This window comes from Podarcis tiliguerta, assembly GCF_965153285.1.
Source record: "Podarcis tiliguerta genome assembly, chromosome: 2".
Taxonomy (NCBI): Eukaryota; Metazoa; Chordata; class Lepidosauria; order Squamata; family Lacertidae; genus Podarcis; species Podarcis tiliguerta.
The window spans coordinates 43,123,890-43,140,920 of record NC_139535.1 but is presented as its reverse complement, the minus strand read 5'-3'; the positions used below and the strand labels follow the sequence as shown (position 1 = coordinate 43,140,920).

Sequence of the window (17,031 nt, the reverse complement as noted above, 5' to 3'; positions counted from 1 at the left end):
GGCGCACAGCCCTAGAGTCTGTCAAGACTGGCCCGTACGGGCAGGGGTACCTTTACCTTTTTAATGAAGGTTTGTAAAGGGACGCGGGTGGTGCTGTGGGTTAAACCACAGAGCCTAGAACTTGCCGATCAGAAGGTTGGCGGTTCGAATCCCCGTGACAGGGTGAGCTCCCGTTGCTCGGTCCCTGCTCCTGCCAACCTAGCAGTTTGAAAGCACATCAAAGTGCAAGTAGATAAATAGGTACCACTCCGGCAGGAGGGTAAACAGCATTTCCGTGCTCTGCTCTGGTTCGCCAGAAGCAGCTTAGTCATGCTGGCCACATGGTCCAGAAGCTGTACGCTGGCTCCCTCGGCCAATAAAGCGAGATGAGCGCCACAACCCCAGAGTCGGCCACGACTGGACCTAATGGTCAGGGGTCCCTTTACCTTACTAATGAAGGTTTGTACCATAGCAATGGAATTTTAATACAGTAGCAATGAAAGTTCAATCTACATATTATTTTTAATTAGAGAATCAAAATAGACTGAAAAATAACTCTGCAACTTATCTGAAAATTAAGATAGCTGAAGACTGCCAAACACTAGAAACTATGAGAAGTTTTACCTATGGAATCTCTTGATTATACAATGGAATACCAATTTTAGCAGAATTTGGAGTGGCAGGATCAAGTCAACTGGGTTAAAATTAACAACAGTTAGAAAAGAGTTCATCTTAAGCTACATTTATCTTTATTTTGAATAGAATGAAAGGAATCCTGTTACTGACAGCTAATGGTATGAACATGCCAGATGTAATCATTTGATATATTTGATCTTTTGTGGTTTAGGTTTCTGGTGGAATTTAATCTATGCAATTGGTGGCATTCAGATCTAACAACAAAGGGTAAGCACACTTTGTATTCATGGCGACATTAACAAATATGTTCTTTGCTTTTATAAACACAAGGCAGCATTCCAAAAGATCCATGGAACTCCATGTGTGCAGGCCCTTCCAGTTTTCTGCTATGAGAAGGGAAGCCTGCCATGCACAGGGACATTTTCCATTGCACATGCGGGCTTCTGATGACAGGCATTGGCTACAGTCCTGAAACCTGTGGGTCAAGCATAGTAAGATGATGGAGACTACTTAAGGGTAAGTGGTTTGAAGACTGCAGCCAAAGCCCATTACATTATCTGATGGCAGCCTTGCTTTAAAACTGCAGTGAGATTACAGGGCATAAAGCAAAATGTTTAACCATTTGGAAATAACACTTTCATTTTTCAGCAATGGCAAAAGAGAATATTGTAGAGCAAAACTTATTTCCTCCTTTGGTCCAATATGATTCTCTAGAATGCAAACCATTTTCCTCTTACAGCACAATCCTATGCATGGGTACTCAAAAGGAAATCCTATTGAGTTCAGTAGGACCTGTTCCCAGGTAACTGTGTATGGGATTGCAGCCACAGTGAGCTTTGCAGCTTTCTTACCTGTTGATTTATTGTAGTTATTTCATTCATTAGACTCAAGGGACAGTAATAATAATAATAATTTATTATTTATACCCCGCCCATCTGGCTGAGTTTCCCCAGCCACTCTGGGCAGCTCCCAATCAAGTGTTAAAAACAGTACAGCATTAAATATTAAAAACTTCCCTGAACAGGGCTGCCTTCAGATGTCTTTGGAAGATAGGATAGCTGCTTATTTCCTTGACATCTGATGGGAGGGTGTTCCACAGAGTGAGTGCCACTACCGAGAAGGCCCTCTGACTGGTTCCCTGTAACCTCACTTCTCGCAATGGGGGAACCGCCAGAAGGCCCTTGGCGCTGGATCTCAGTGTTCGGTTTCGTCTGCAGAAGGGAGAGGGAAGCAGTTTTCAGCAGTCCACCTCCTTCTTGCAATGCTTCTGCACACCCCCTAAATCTTCTCCAGAGGGTTGTGGGGGGCAAAGAGAAAGGGAAACCAGTGCAAATTGCTGATCTTCCCATTCCAGTGCTGGAAGCGGTATTCCCAACTGAGCAACATGGGAAGAGCTCCTTATTTGTCCCTTCTCTGAGAGCAGAGCAGAAATTTCCCAGAAGTTTTTTCCCCGTTGATAAAATTGCAAAGACTTTTCTTTCTCTCATCCCAGGGCCCGAACAAAGGCCACTTTGCAAAACTTTACCTGAATATTTGCCCCCTAGAAAAACAATAATAAGTCCAGGAATGTGAAATGGTAGATAGACTGCCAAAGCTATTGCTGCTGCTGCCACTTAAAAAAACAAAAACCTTTAGACGAAACAAATAAATTGTTTGTGGTGACCCCACGCCTGAAAAGCTGTTGGAGAATTTCTTCTTCCGACGGAGAAATTGAGTGAAATCATGCGCCCAAGCAGGGCTTTTTCTCGGGGGGGGGGGGGGGACTCACAGGACCTCAGTTCCTTTCATGCGGGCGCCATTGCTACTCTTAAGAAAACAAGGTGTTTATGGTGAGCTCCGGCACCTCTTTTTCTAGAAAAATAGCACTGCCCCCAAATTCCCTCCCCAAGTGGAGAAATTAAAGGTTAGATGGCCATTTGTCATAGATGCTTTAGTTGATATTCATGCATTGGGCTAGATGAACCCCAGGCTCTCTTCCAGCTCCTCAATTCTATGAATCTCCTGGACCAGGGATAGTTTTAGCTCCTATTCTAGTGATCCCTGAGGGTACTTTTTAAAGTTTTTCCCACGTGATTGAATGGGGCTAACACGTCTTTGGGGCAAAGCACTGCATTACAGTAGACAAAGGGGGAAGGATCTGCCCCCTACCCCTGACACAGCTCCTGGTGCAGCTCCTCCTACCCAGGGGATCCTACAGGGAAATGCAAGGTGCAGCAGACCATCTGGGTTGTGATCTTGGTCATTTTGCTAGCATTTCCAGCATTGGCAGTCTGCTAGGAGAATGTGCGGGTAGCACACAGCAGCCGAATGTAGTCCTCTGGTGCTCTTCTGGTCTGCTGGATTGGGGCAGTACTGATGAAATCATCCAGTGTCCTTAGGCGACCCCTGCCCCGCCGCCACCAATGGCATACATTACGCTACCCAATGAAATGTTCTTTCGGCCCGTGACTCTCTTCCTCAAAACAAATAGAAATAAATGTGTGTTACCACTGTAACAGTGTTATTACCTTGCAACCTTCCTTCCTCAAGGGCCAAGGTTTGCCATGACCTCACTAGATAAAGATACTGAGCCTGAGGGGTATTCATTCACATTATAGCTGGAAGCAGAGCATGTAATTATACACTTCACCTGATCCCTTTCTTTAATTACCAGGAGACTGGAAAGTACCCCCTCATCCTGATCACTAGAAAGGTATCATTTTAATGCAGCTTGTGTTTATAGTTTAGAAGTGGATGAGCTGGCAGGGATGTGGAAGGTGGTTAGCAGGCATTAAAGAGAGCAGGTTCAGAAACCAGAACAGGGATGGGGAACCTGTGGCCTTCCAGATGATGTTGGACTCCAACTCCTATCAGTCCCTGTCACCGTGAATGATGGGAGTTGGAGCCCAACCAAGTCTGGGAGCACTGAACCCCTATCCCTGAGCTAGACAGTGAGTTGTCTTCCTCTCTGTCTCTTCTATTGAGAATTAAATCAACCGGGTCTGTTTTCCTGAACAGTGCACTCAAAGTCGCCCTATCCTTTTGTTGTGGTTGTGAGAAATATTCCTGGAATTATTCCTTTATTATGCTTGCAATCCACTTTTAATCTGTAAAATTGATGGTGACTTAGGTGGCTCCTATTGGTCACATATCCAGTCTCCAATCAGGGTTCACAACTGCAAGAATCCTATGGCATCAGGTACTCCCAGACCAACTAATGGGTAGCCGGTATAGGCCATAAAGAATGGAGATTAACTGGGCAGAAATGAGTATATGTGTCTTCACATCCATTGTCAAGTATACATGGATACGTTCATCAACTTAGAAGATTTTGCCTTCAGTTGAGTTTTTCAAATGAGAGCTAATTGTGGATGCTCCAGCAATTATAATGAAATACTATTGGTTAGACACTCTTGGCAAACTGTACAAAAATACTGTTATATGGCAGGGGTACCTAACCTTTTTGGGGCAGAGGGACATACTGATCCATGGTTAGCTGTCTGGGAGCTGCATATCAAAGCAAGCATGCAAAAAAATGCAATTTTTATTTTTGAAAATACACATTTTAGAGATCTTGGGAGGGGTTACAAAAAATTTTGCATCACATTAGGGGACCCATTGGAGGAGCAAAAAGAAAAAAACTAATAACTTTTAAAACAAATTTAAAATTGACGAATTTTGCTGGGTCTTGGGGGCCACCAAAAACCCCTTGGGGGGACATATGCAGTCTGAGGACTGCAGGTTAACCACCTCTGTGATGCAGCCTTCAGCCTTACCTAGTCTGTTCACACTGCTCTCCTCAGCCTCTGTGATGCTGCCGGAATGAGCACAGCAACAAGCGTAAGCCCGGTAACTGGGGTTTGTTGGTCAGAGAGTGTTTACAGCACCTTCAGCCCTGTTGTTTTGTATACTAGATACTAAAGTCACATTTGTTCATGCACACAGTTTAGCTTGTGTCAGAAATGTTTGTGCACCCTGGGTTAGCTAAGGGCAAATCGTGAATATCTAGTTTAATGACATCCCCTAGAAAAATAACATCCTCTTCATAAATGGATTTGTTAATTGTAAAATAAAGTTGATGCATTACCTATATAAATCACAGGGTGGCAGAAGCAGAGTAACGTTTTCATCCACTGTAAGGCGTTTGATATAGTATCTTACACTGTACGATTCTGAGTGAAGTTATTACCAAATTCCATCAATCTCTTTTATTTGCTTTAGCTCAGAGATTGAAACAAACCCTAGAGCCTTGTGACACTGAATACCCAGCCTTTGTTTCTGAACGCACAATCAAGGAGACCACAGGCAATATTGATTGCGATGATTGTTTCAAGTAAGTACTTAATTCTTACTGGTTGCGAAATTCTAAACTTCACACCAAAATCTGTGCTACAGACTGCTGCAATTAGTCTAGTCTAATCCTGGGAGAATGGATAACGGTTAAAGTTTGATGTTCATAAAGTTGTCAAGGAGACCAGGAAATGTGTTGGCTATCTATAAAAATATGAGTTACTCTAGCTTATTGGAAGAGACTTATGTGTGGTCCTAGCCACACATAATAATAATAGCAACTAGTTGCATCACATGGTTGTTCTGGGTCTGATCCCATATTCAAATCACTGTATCTCCATCTGATTTATTAGCTTATTAGCTAGTTATAAATTGCAGCTCTCCTAGTGGCTAACTTTGCAATCTATCAACAAACTAGGTGTCCACATTGTTTCTAAAACTGTACTGAAGCTCTTATCACAGATGGCTAGTCCCATTGCAGGTGCCTCACAACCTGGGGAACACAGCCAACCTTTCTTCTGATTTCAGGATGTAGAGTTCAAAGTTGGATAGAGTGCTGAGTCCTTGTGTCTTCTGAAATGACAATGTCAGCTTTATTGAGCAGTTTCTGTTAGTCCTTTAATGAAGTTTGTTGATCAAAGCCTCCTCAGCTTATTGTTAAGAATTTGTATCAATTTTAGTATTCCTAGCCAAGGGTGAACGTTGCTAAATAAAATGTACAATTTACTGTATATTATTTATATGTGTGCATGATAAAAGATTTTCCAAGTACAGGGTAACTTTTCTGGAGTCTGGCTCTGTAGCCTCAAATTGTACCAAGCAAAAAGGAATTAAAAATCCATTTTTCAACCTTCTTTCTGTTAGTTTTAGCTGTATTTTCAGCTACAGAGGAGCTACAGTCATAAGGGACATACTCAGCAACTACATCCACATGAAAGTTCTCCCAATATACTTTTTGTATAGACTTTTGCCTATTATATGCATTTTTGCAATCAATTTTCCTGCATAACAATTTTGAATGTTACTTTTAGTAATAATTTTTCTTGCACACTTACCCCCTAGAATACACTTTTATTTGCATTTTTTGTTGGATAGCTGCATAATAAAATTTGAAGATGCATGTATCTCAAAAGATAGATATAATTGAATGTGAGCCATCTATGTGAACAGTATAATAATATAATAGTCAGTATAACAGTCGTTGTAGTGGTAGTAATATTAGGTGCTAAAGGCCAGGATTTTCATCAGCCATATCTCAGTCCAAAGATTATCACAAAAAAATGTTTGTCTGTTACAGTGTCTATCTTACGAGGGATAGCTCAGGGTTGTGGGTTTGAGCTCCATACTGGGCAAACATTCCTGCACTGCAGAGAGTTGGACTAGATTATCCTTGTGGTCCCTTCTAGCTCTACAATTCTATGATTCTATACTTCATACCCTGCACTAAGGACCCCTGGAGCTGCTTGCAAATAAAAGCAGCAAAGAATAAGGTTCATAAGACTGCATTAAAATAGCAGTGCTGTAATAAAAACATTACAGAGCCTGTGTGTATGTGTGTGTGTTGCTTATCAAAGACACTGGGCCAAGAAGGCCTCCCTCAAGAGATAATTCATTGTTTGTGGCATTGTCCACAACGAAAAATGAATCCAAGTTGCACTGAGTGTTGCATCTTGAAACCAGACATTTGACACGGGAAGCATATAAATTCAGCATGAAAACATTTTTTGAAAACAAGGATTGTCCTGTATATGGATAATTGTAATGGTTAATTTTCTGATGCTGGCAAATCTGTCTTGTTGCTAGCATGTAGCCCTAGTCAGCTGATTAATAATGATGAGGCAAGCCTTAAAACATGTCGTTTATCTTAATTCTAGTGAAGGACTTGTCGGTGTTTTTTGTATTTCTCCTGTTGAGAACATCAGAAATGTGCCTGAATACTAAATTTTCATATGGCACAACTACTACATTTTTAAAGCTTTTTAAGAGTGGCATTGGAATCGGAAGGTCACTAGACGACTTTCTGTTGTGTTGTTCTACTTCTGAGGTCATGAGGGGACAACCCCAGAGCTGGCAAGTTCGAGGATTGTGGCTTCAGAATGTAATATTTCATGTTGATCTAAGGGGAAAGTTACTTGGATCCAAAAATGGGACCACACTCTGAAGGTCCAGTGTCCTTGGAATGCACTCTCACTGTTTGAAGCTAATGGCTGTCAGCTGTCAAACCACACATTACTACTTTGTTCTCCTATGAGGCCATTTATTTGCATCCACCAAGAATCAACTAAACAAGTGAAGATTCATAGTTTTAAAGTTTTGTACATATTTCTAGGATATGTAGACCTCATTGCTAAATGGAACTATATGGACACATGCGGCTTTGTGAAGTTCTACCCACAGGCGTAAGCTATCTTCACAAGAGAATGACTAATGTTACCCAATAACATCTGCGTCAATTGTTTGAGTTTCCAGCAAAGTCAGTCCTAAGAAGAATTTCCACTGTGCCAGTACATCTTTATGCCTAAATATACCAACCTAGGAATGAGCAGGGGCGGGTTTTGGTCTTTCAATGGTGCCCCTGTGTGAGGCCAAAATTCAGGCCCCCCCCCTTACCTTCTGTTCTGCTCTGTTCACTACATCATAGTTGCCGCACTCCCTAGGCTCAGTACCCAGTACAGTGGAATGGGTCACACTGCCCTAAATCCACCCCTGGAATGAGAACAGGTTAAGTGGACTGGCCTTCTTTAAAGGAGAATTGGGGGGATACAGGCAACTCCCAATTTACACAGGGATTATGTTCCAAGGCACTGTGCATTTAAGTGAAATCGCGCATGTTTGGAACAACGTTGAAAAAGCCTGTGAACATCTCATTCCGCCCCTGCCCTGTTCTGGCCCTTTTTGTTATATGCCCAAAACGGTTGCAGCCTGTATTTTAACTCAATACAATCAGTGTGATATTTTCCACACTGTGGATGCATGAGGAAGGAAAAGCAAAGTTAGATGAACTACCATTTCCCTTCTTAGCTTGTGATGGCAGGACAGATGTGTGGGTGGAGTGGCATTCTTTGTACTCCTCTGTCCTTTCCTAGAGTTTTCATTTACAGTCCAATGTTTTCTTGATTTGGGTCCTTGTGAACAGTACGAAGGCATGCATCTTTGTGCTGTCCGAGACATAGGCATAGGATTTCCTCGCAAAATAATGTTCAATATATCCCAATAACCTCTGGGTTAATGTCTACTTTGTGTTTGCTTTTTCGTGGGAAAGTATTTCCCCTATACCATTATATCTTTATGCCTGAAGTATATGTAAATGCTTTCTTTCACCCTCAAATGATGGCAAGTCACAGAGTTTTCTTTGGTGGTAGGAAGGGGCCCAATGATGTTGGTTCTCCACTGGCAACATAAGGCCTCTCTTCTTTCAGAGGGGGAGATACAGAACTTCCTGTGGTCTCCAGAATGCCCTTGCAAGGGCCATAGGCTTCCAGACCCTGGTGCCAAACTAGGCTTCCCTTTCTCAAAGAGCTGAGAACTTTGAAAAGCATTCGCAATGCAATCCTAAGCATGCATACTCTGAAACAAATTTCACTGAATTGAATGAGTCCTGCTCACTTGTAAGTGTGTTTAGGATGGCAGCCTTTTGTTATTATTTCAGTATTCAAAAAGGCTTCAGTTACCGGTAAATGAAGAAAAGATTTAATTTAACAGGGCTAGTTTTCTCCCCAGATGAAAGACAGAGATCCAGCCGACTCTTTTAAAGATAATTTCAGGTCAAACGGAATAATATAATTCAGCAGTACTTGGATGAAGTGAGTTGGAAACTGAGTTTACTGAAAATTATAGTATTTTAAAAAATAATAAACTAAGATAATTTTCATAGAAAATCATTTTGTATTCCATAGTGGAAAGAAAACCTCCCTATGTCAGTAATACTCTAATCTCAAGACACTCATTATTTTTCTCTGGAAGCAATGGTAAACCAAAAAGAAATAATTTTGAGTAAGTGTTAGAGGCTCATGGGAACACTTTCGTTCACTGTGTAATTTATTCAATTACTGTCATTAACAATCAACAAATTATGACTTTGGGCAGATTCAAATGTTCTGTTTCTGACAGCATAGTGCTTTCACATGACTTTCTTAGTTCAGAATTCATAGGAAAGGGAGATTTCTTATATAAAGATTCCATGCATTAAAACTGCATCCTACAACCGGGCTAAGCACTTCTCCCTAATCTATAATGATGAAATGTGAAGCCTAATATTGTTGCTGACATATTGGCACATGAATTTTGAGGTGGTGCCCCTAGGTCCAGTGAGGTACCACATCTGGAAGAGTAAATTTAAATTGCCCCCCTGATACCACCTCTTTCTAAATGTTTTAATAATCTGGCTTGAAAGCCTTTGCAGACACACTTTCTGATCCTGTCCCAAGTCCTACTCGTGCAACAACAGCCGTATTCAGTTGGATGGATTTTATGTGATGGGCCAGTTTCTTATGACATTTTCTGCCTTTATAGTTTTACTTATTTAATGAAATTTGTATAGTGCTTTGCTGCATAGCTGTCAAGTGTCCCTTATTTGAAGGGACAGTCCCTTATTCCAGCGCCATGTCCCGCTGCTGTCCCTTATTGATAGATGTCCCTTAAATGTCCCTTAAATGATGTCCCTTAAATTTCAAAGGAAGCAGCTCCTCCCTCCCTCCCTCCCTGCCGGCCAGGGAGGAGGGAGGCGCCAACTGTGTTGCTTGGCTGTGTTGCTCACCCAATAAGAAGTCTAAGAACGACAGGGGGTGGAGCTTGCATGCCTTGTGTGTGGCTAGTTAATGCAAGCTGAGGGGTTTTTTGAATGCTGGACGCCATTTTGTTGCACGTGCTGCTGCAAACTTTGCAGTGCAAAGCCAGGCCAGGGAGCCATCTTAAGTTGAGGCTGCATAGGCCTTGTGGTGCATGTGATTCAGATTCTATTCAGTTGAACCTCTGGTTACAAAGTTGGTTGGACAGTGTTCTCAAAGCTACCAGCATGAGTTTGACCAGACTGCAGGAGGACAGGAAGACTGGAGTGCCTGGAACAGGTGAAGCTGCAGGTCCCTTATTTTGGCTGCTGGTCCCTTATTTTCAAGGCGGCTGGTCCCTTATTTTCAAATCTGCAAGTTGCTGTAAGTAAAATGTTCAAGTGTTTGCCCATTTCGTTTTGCTGGACACTGCTTAGATGTTTTCTGTACGCTATATAAAGAAATAAAAAATAAAACTTAATGGTACTGAGTGAATAAGGTGGTGGAGGGACATCGCAGTGACAGGCCCTATCCCAGCATTCAGTTGAATCCATTGAGTCTATACAGGTGTGGAACTTTCTAGCCTTCTTCAGGTTTTGGGGTGACCGTGTGAGGACTCAAACTGGCACAGGGGGTACGCACTGGCCTTGCTTCCAGTGACCCTGTGAGTACCAGGCCTGCCCTCTCCTCTCCTTACCCTAAAGGTCCAAAGGGTGAGTCTAACCATGACACTGTTAGAGTCCTCTCTGGTCAGAAATCAGGATTCCTGATTCCTAATTGCATTCAGCTGCATGCAGACCCTCATTCTCAAGGCACATACATTGGAGAAGAACTTGAATGTATTGGGGTTGGGGTTCTTGTGTGCTCTTTACATGTATTCACCCCAGTGCTGGTAGAGGACTTCTCCCTATAACTAGGAGCCCCAGCTGATTGAAAAGAGGCCTACTGGCATGCACAGATTTGCACATATTGAACTAAATGTTCATGAGTGTTGTCCTCCCAACCAAAGCTTCATCCACCATAATTAATGTTGTGTGAACAGCTGTACTGCCATGGGTCCAGTCACCCTTCAGAAAACTGCAATATAGTCAGTGGCCTCATCTCAACCAAGAGTAATGCAGTTGCTAGTTTCTTAGACTTGGAAAAAGAAAACCCAGGATCAAAACCTGGAAATAATTAATCCAGTCCTCAACATCCTATACATGGGTGTGGGTTACTTTTCTTTCTTTCCACTTGATATGAAGAAATAACTCGCACTTCATGATGTGCAATGTTTAAATTATTTTCCAAAATATAGACGCCTTAGAGAATGTAGGAGCCTGAAAGAAAATAAGGATTATATAAGAATGCCATTATGGTTATGGTTTGGCTGCCCCAATCGATAATTTTTGTCATCCTATATCCCACTGATTATGAATCTTTTAAATCTTCTACTTAAAAAGCAATTGAAAACAAGCTAGCCCATATTTTTTTAAGCATCTGGGGCTGTCAACAAGAACACAAAACTGGATTGCTTTTAGTATTTTCCAGTAAGTTATTCTTGTTCATTTAAAATGCAGTTTTTTAAAAGTAGATTCACACTATTATACTATCGACAGAATAAGTTGGCCGTCCCAATCAAGCAAAAATGAACTGATTGTTCAACTCTAAGCATGGTTGTTCAGAAACAAGTTTCAGTGAGCACAATGGACTTTACTCCCAAGTAAGTGTGTTAAGGCTTGCAGCCTCAGCCACTTTGAAAGCAAAACAGGTATTAGACTGGTTTCAGGAGAGTTGTTTCATTCAATTCAAGTTGTTTTGTTGGTGTAGTCACAACTCGCTTTAGCTGAATCAAAACTAAAGGTTTTTTTGTTTTTCTTTTAAAATACATTTTAAAGCTATGCGCTGATACTGGTTATTAGGTTTCCCTGCAACACAACCTTTAGAGTCAGATCTTGATCCTATGAAGAAGAAAAATGAGCACATCTCACAGACCAGTTTTGGTAACATATGAACGTTCAGCCAAAGGGCCCAGATGGTGCCGAGAAGGCTGGACGCTTTTGCGAGCTGATGGGCAAGAGAGGCAGAGCAGGAAAATTCCCTGCACCAATTGGTGCGTTTCTATGGTGGTCTGAGTGAGTGGGCAGGGCTTGATCCCTAGTTAAGGTACAATCTGCTTTCCCTCCAGCCTCTCTGTTTGCAGCAGCACTCTCCCTCCCTGCCTATCTCCCAGCGTGCTTTGTTGTCGCCGCTAGAAATTTTTCCCAATCTGCATCTTGGATCGCAAATTGTTTTTTTGCCTGCTTCACACTGAATAGCAGGATGGAGTGCTGGATGGTATGCTGTGTTGTTTAAATAGGTTGATCTTCTTGATTTGGTCACTTTGGGCATTTTAGGTACAAGAAAAGAAATAGTTTGGTTTAGCCTGGTGATGCCCTTTAGGCAGCTTTCAGGTGATGGGTCAGCCCCGAGGCTCACTTCTTGGACTCCACGGTTCAGAAGGTGAGATGGGGCCTACCTGGGGTTCTGTGGTCCCTGCAGGTGGTGACAAGATAAGGCTTCCCTTCTCACCTTCAGGCTGTGGCCCAGGAATTGGAGCAGGCTTGGAAGCCGTGCCCTAATTCCTTAGCCAAGGGCGGATCGCCCAATGTCTACAGTTATACAGTTAAGTTAGTTTCCATCTCATAGTCCATCCCCCTCTGCTGATTTCAATTTAAGGTCTAAATAAAAGTGGCCCAGTTCAACCCCATCTTATATGTCTGCCTCTTTATTTGCCTATCAGGGCGTAAATGATTTATCGTCTTGTTTGTTGTAGTATTTTTGAAATCTGTAAAGGTAAAGGGACCCCTGACCATTAGGTCCAGTCGTGACCGACTCTGGGGTTGCGGCGCTCATCTTGCTTTATTGGCCAAGGGAGCCGACTTACAGCTTCTGGGTCATGTGGCCAACATGACAAAGACGCTTCTGGCGAACCAGAGCAGCGCAGGGAAACGCCGTTTACCTTCCCGCCGGAGCGGTACCTATTTATTTACTTGCACTTTGACGTGCTTTCGAACTGCTAGGTTGGCAGGAGCAGGGACCGAGCAACGGGAGGTCACCCCATCATGGGGATTCGAACTGCCGACCTTCTGATCGGCAAGTCCTAGGCTCTGTGGTTTAACCCACAGCACCACCTGTGTCCCTGTAGCATTAGTTAAATTTTAACAATTACATATTTAAAGATTGCACACAATGGAAATAAATTAGGGCCACTAACTCATCTTTATGATAGTTTTGGACGGAGAGGGGGACTATTAGGATGTTTTTATTCCCAAATAAATTCATGGTGAGGTTAGGTGTAGTCCTTGGACTTGCTCCCAGACCTCCACCCATCTTTTCAGCCTCCCCTTTCCACATGCAGAAGATAATCTGAACCAGGGAATCCCTCAATTATTTTCTGGAATGGAGTTGAGCATCCAGTCCAACTTCCTGTTTAGTGCAGGAAATCCATACCTTGAGCATCCTCAACAGACAGTTGCCCAGCTAGAAAACCTCCAGAGAGAAAGAACAGACCTCCTATCAAAGTAACCGGTCCCATTGTTGCACTGCTCTTACCATCAAGACATTCAGCTGAAATCTACCCTCTCCCTGTAATTTGAGTCCATTGGATCTAGCCTTGCCTTCTGAGGGAGCAGAGAACACGCCTCTTTGCCTTCTTCTCTCTGAATGCCCTGCAGGTATTTGAAGAATGTATTTGGCATGGAATGTAGCAATAGCCTCCTGTGCTATTTGTTAACATATGAATAAGTAATATTCATTGGATAGTGGAAGAAAAGGTAGTATAAGGTGTTGAGCTGAGATGGAAGCTTTGTTGTAGTTTTCCTAAAGTTATCTACATAGGATGAGGCAGAAAGGGGATTGGGGGTCCCAGTTACCCAATGATGGAGTAGGAAAAGAACATTATGACATTTTTTGTGAACACTGGTATATAACTTTCAGTTAATAAATAAATGTAACATCAAACCAGGGGAAGATATGGGGAGGGAGGAAGTGCGATTTGGTAGTTTTACAATCCTGCTGGATTTAGGCGGAGAAAGAAAGAGCTTGAAGGAATTATCAAAGAGAGTTGAGATCTGGGATTGGTTAGAGGTTGATTGTAAACTCTTTGGTATGCAAAGGGAAGAATATGTTTCTCCTGGCATCCAGGAGTCGCACAAGGTCTGTGGTCTGTTGACCAAAGATTGTACTGTGCTATCAGATTGTACTGAAGGAGATTGCTGTTGATCAGTTTCTTTGGGAGCTGAGATTTGAATTTGTGAAGTTCATCTGAGGACTCTGTTTGCCTGTGCTTTTTTTATATCTAAATAGCAGGGTCCTTAAAATGATTTGGCTTTAATATGATAGAGCACCAGTCTTAAGAGGAATCTGTGTGGTGGCATTTGACATCCTTACACTTTTTTTGTGTTGGTGCGATTATAGGAGCAAAGCAGCAAATGCGTATTTCACAGAAATACAAGTTCACCACTCAAAAATTCAAACCAGCTATACTTGGAGCAAATTACAAGCTACTTCTTTCCAAATGCCATTAGCTGTTTTCCTGGACTATGACTGCAATCCTAAACACACTTACTAGGAAGTAAGCCCCACTGAATACAGGGAGACTTACTTCTGAGTAAACAGTCATGGAACTGTTCTATGAATAGATTTCAGCCCCAACTGTTTGCAGTTTGTAGCTCCGAGAGTGTAGAAACTCTATATACATTCTATGAGTCTTGGGAATAAATGGAATAAATATTGGGAATAAATAATTAACTAAGGGCCCATCTAAACTTCTGTTTGTCCTATGATTTCAAGCCATGGGTCTGAGTGGTTTTTATTTTGTCCCACTGCTTTCTCTGGGAAAACCTGCTGTTTAATGTTGAATCAATCTGTTTTTTTGCAGATTGATGCTTGTTCTAATTTAGCAGTAAACAGCTGGTTTTCCCAGGGACATGGTTGGACAAAACAAAAACCCCACCTCTCGGACCCATGACTTAAAATCTCTTGAAATCACTGGATAAAGGGAAGTGTGGATGGGCTCTTAGCAAGCCTAATGACCAAACAAGATGTTATAAGAGGAACAAAACTGAAAGCTCTCCGTCACTTTCTCTTCTCTCTTCTGTGTAACGTCTAAAACAAACAGCCTATATAATTATGTTGCATGTTTTCCTGGCCCCATGTTATATCATTGGTTCACAAGAACAGGGAAACACGTTCTGTGATGTCATTACAATTTCCATTCAACAGCATAAAATGAAAGAATCGAGTTACAAAAGTAGAGTTACAAGAGTAAAGTTACATGTGCCTATTATAATGTATACCTTGGCCATGGGTTGCTGACATTCATTGTAAGACAACACCCAGAAAGAAACCCAGCCCAGAACTTTAAGATGGGATATTGTACACCTTAAAGGTGTGAGCACAGTCAGTGCCTCTGATTTGCATCAGTGATAAACCTTTTGTACTAAAGTTACTGCAGCGTATCAGGTACAATTATAACTTTACTGAAGGGTGACATTGTTCTGCATCATTTGGCATGAAAAGAAGGCAGATTATATTGAAATTTCAGCAAAGCTGGTATATATGCTTATCCAGAGCATAGGGAAGCAGTAGCTACCACTGAAAATTTTGTGTAAGAGTTTTTCATGCCTAATTTGGAATGAATTTCTGCAGAACCCAGCAACTATTAAATAAATAAAGACCTATACCGGAAGCAAGCAGCACCAGTTAGTGCTGTGAATAGAATTACTTGTAAGCATTAAAATGCCTTTTTTTAAAAATAAACCACTTAAAGCTGAGAAATACCATAAGCTGCTAAAAGATATTAACTTCTGTTGCTCTGCCAAATTACTGTAAAATGTTAACTTTCACTTCAGTTCCCTATGGGAGAGAAAAATTATATACCCTTTGCATATACTGTTTACTTGTAAACAGATCAGCTAACCACATTAAAATGTGTTAAAATTAGCACCCATTTAGGTTCTATTTGATTTTCTTCATATACAAAGTTGGATCTTGACAGGTATCACACAGCATAATGCTATAACACCGTATGGGTTGGGTAGGGAAGAAACCCTCTTCAAGTGGAAATTGGGGTTTTCATTCTCCTCTGTATGTGTTACGTGGAGAAAACAATTTATAAATTGTTATAATTCTATGATTCTGATTCTGGGTTGTGTTTCATAGTTTACAATGCACACAGTACATGATGTGAATAATAGCTCTCCTTGACAGGGAGAACTAATTTGAAGCACAGTGTTCACTTTTGAGCTCTACAGATGTGCAGCATCTTCCAGCTCATGTTTGATTGCCATGATTGTGGGAGCCCACATATAGCCTAGGAGCCACTGGAAAGGAGAGAGGGGATTGAGCAAACCACACTCCTCCCTTCTCCCTTCAGCCAAATTGCCACAACACGATTGCTTCCCCTTGTTGTCAGCCTAGTGTCTATAACTGAGCAATGTGATACTGAGTGATACTGGCCAATGATTCCTTCTCTATACACTGTTATATGTAAGAAACATAATTTTTGTAAGCTATTCTAAGCCCTGACTACGTTCAGATGATAAGTTAAGAACTTGCTTTTTATACAGGCCACCAGCATAGACAGGGTACATCTAGTTGTTTACAGCTCTAAGTAACAGTCCAACTCTGCAAAACATCTCCTGGCCAAAACTGGTTCTCTGTCCAGACCTTGAGAGCCTGGTGTGGCATGACAGTGATTTTTGGTGCTTGGAATGGCTCTGTTGGTCCACTATTTTCCAGTAGGAACTTTGGGTGATACCCAACATTATATGGGTATATTTCCTCTTCCTCTTTTTCCTTCTCCTCCTCCCCCAGCCTTCTTCTAAAGCAGATTTGATGTGTGTGAGAGAGGCTGTCAGTGGGAAAGAAAAATAAAGGGTAGGGATGGGCAAATCTGTCTGTTTTCTGTTCTTAAGCTCAGTTCACTACTTTTCCGCATCACTTTGCTATTTTTTTTTTAATGCCCTCACAAAAATCATCAGCATTTTAGTGAGCATTTCCCCTAATATATATATTTTAATGCAATTTTGCCTCATTTATTAGAAGCCGCTTCACCTAATGCAATGCATTTTTATGTTATTTTCGCTAATGTATGCACTTTTGTGACAGTTTCCCCTAAAATATGCAACTTTGTACACTATTTTTAGTTGGAGAATTGTATTGCAAAATTTGGAGAAGTGTGAATTTTGGAGGGTAGCTGCATTTCAGTTTGTGCATTGTTTCAGAAAGTGCAAATTTGCTGGGTTCATGTTAAAATGTGATCTAAATCAAAATTCTCTCCCATTTATTTTATTTTATTTATTTATTTATCTATAAAATTTGCACACCACCTTTCATCCAAAGATGTCAAGGTTCACAG

At 41.6% G+C, this 17,031-nt stretch overlaps 1 protein-coding gene across 3 annotated transcripts in view; it reads left to right on the top strand.

Annotated features, from left to right (window-relative positions):
- The window catches only part of CACNA2D3 (calcium voltage-gated channel auxiliary subunit alpha2delta 3), a 480,742-nt gene that overhangs the window by 443,869 nt on the left and 19,842 nt on the right, over positions 1-17,031 (top strand). For all 3 annotated transcript variants that reach the window (XR_014506519.1, XM_083420935.1, XM_083420934.1), the window contains 2 exons: positions 827-882; positions 4,816-4,927. Coding sequence is in view for 2 of the 3 variants with exons in the window: in XM_083420935.1 (XP_083277061.1) it covers positions 827-882; positions 4,816-4,927 (168 nt within the window). In the remaining variant the exon portion in view is untranslated. The remainder of the gene's footprint in view (positions 1-826; positions 883-4,815; positions 4,928-17,031) is intronic.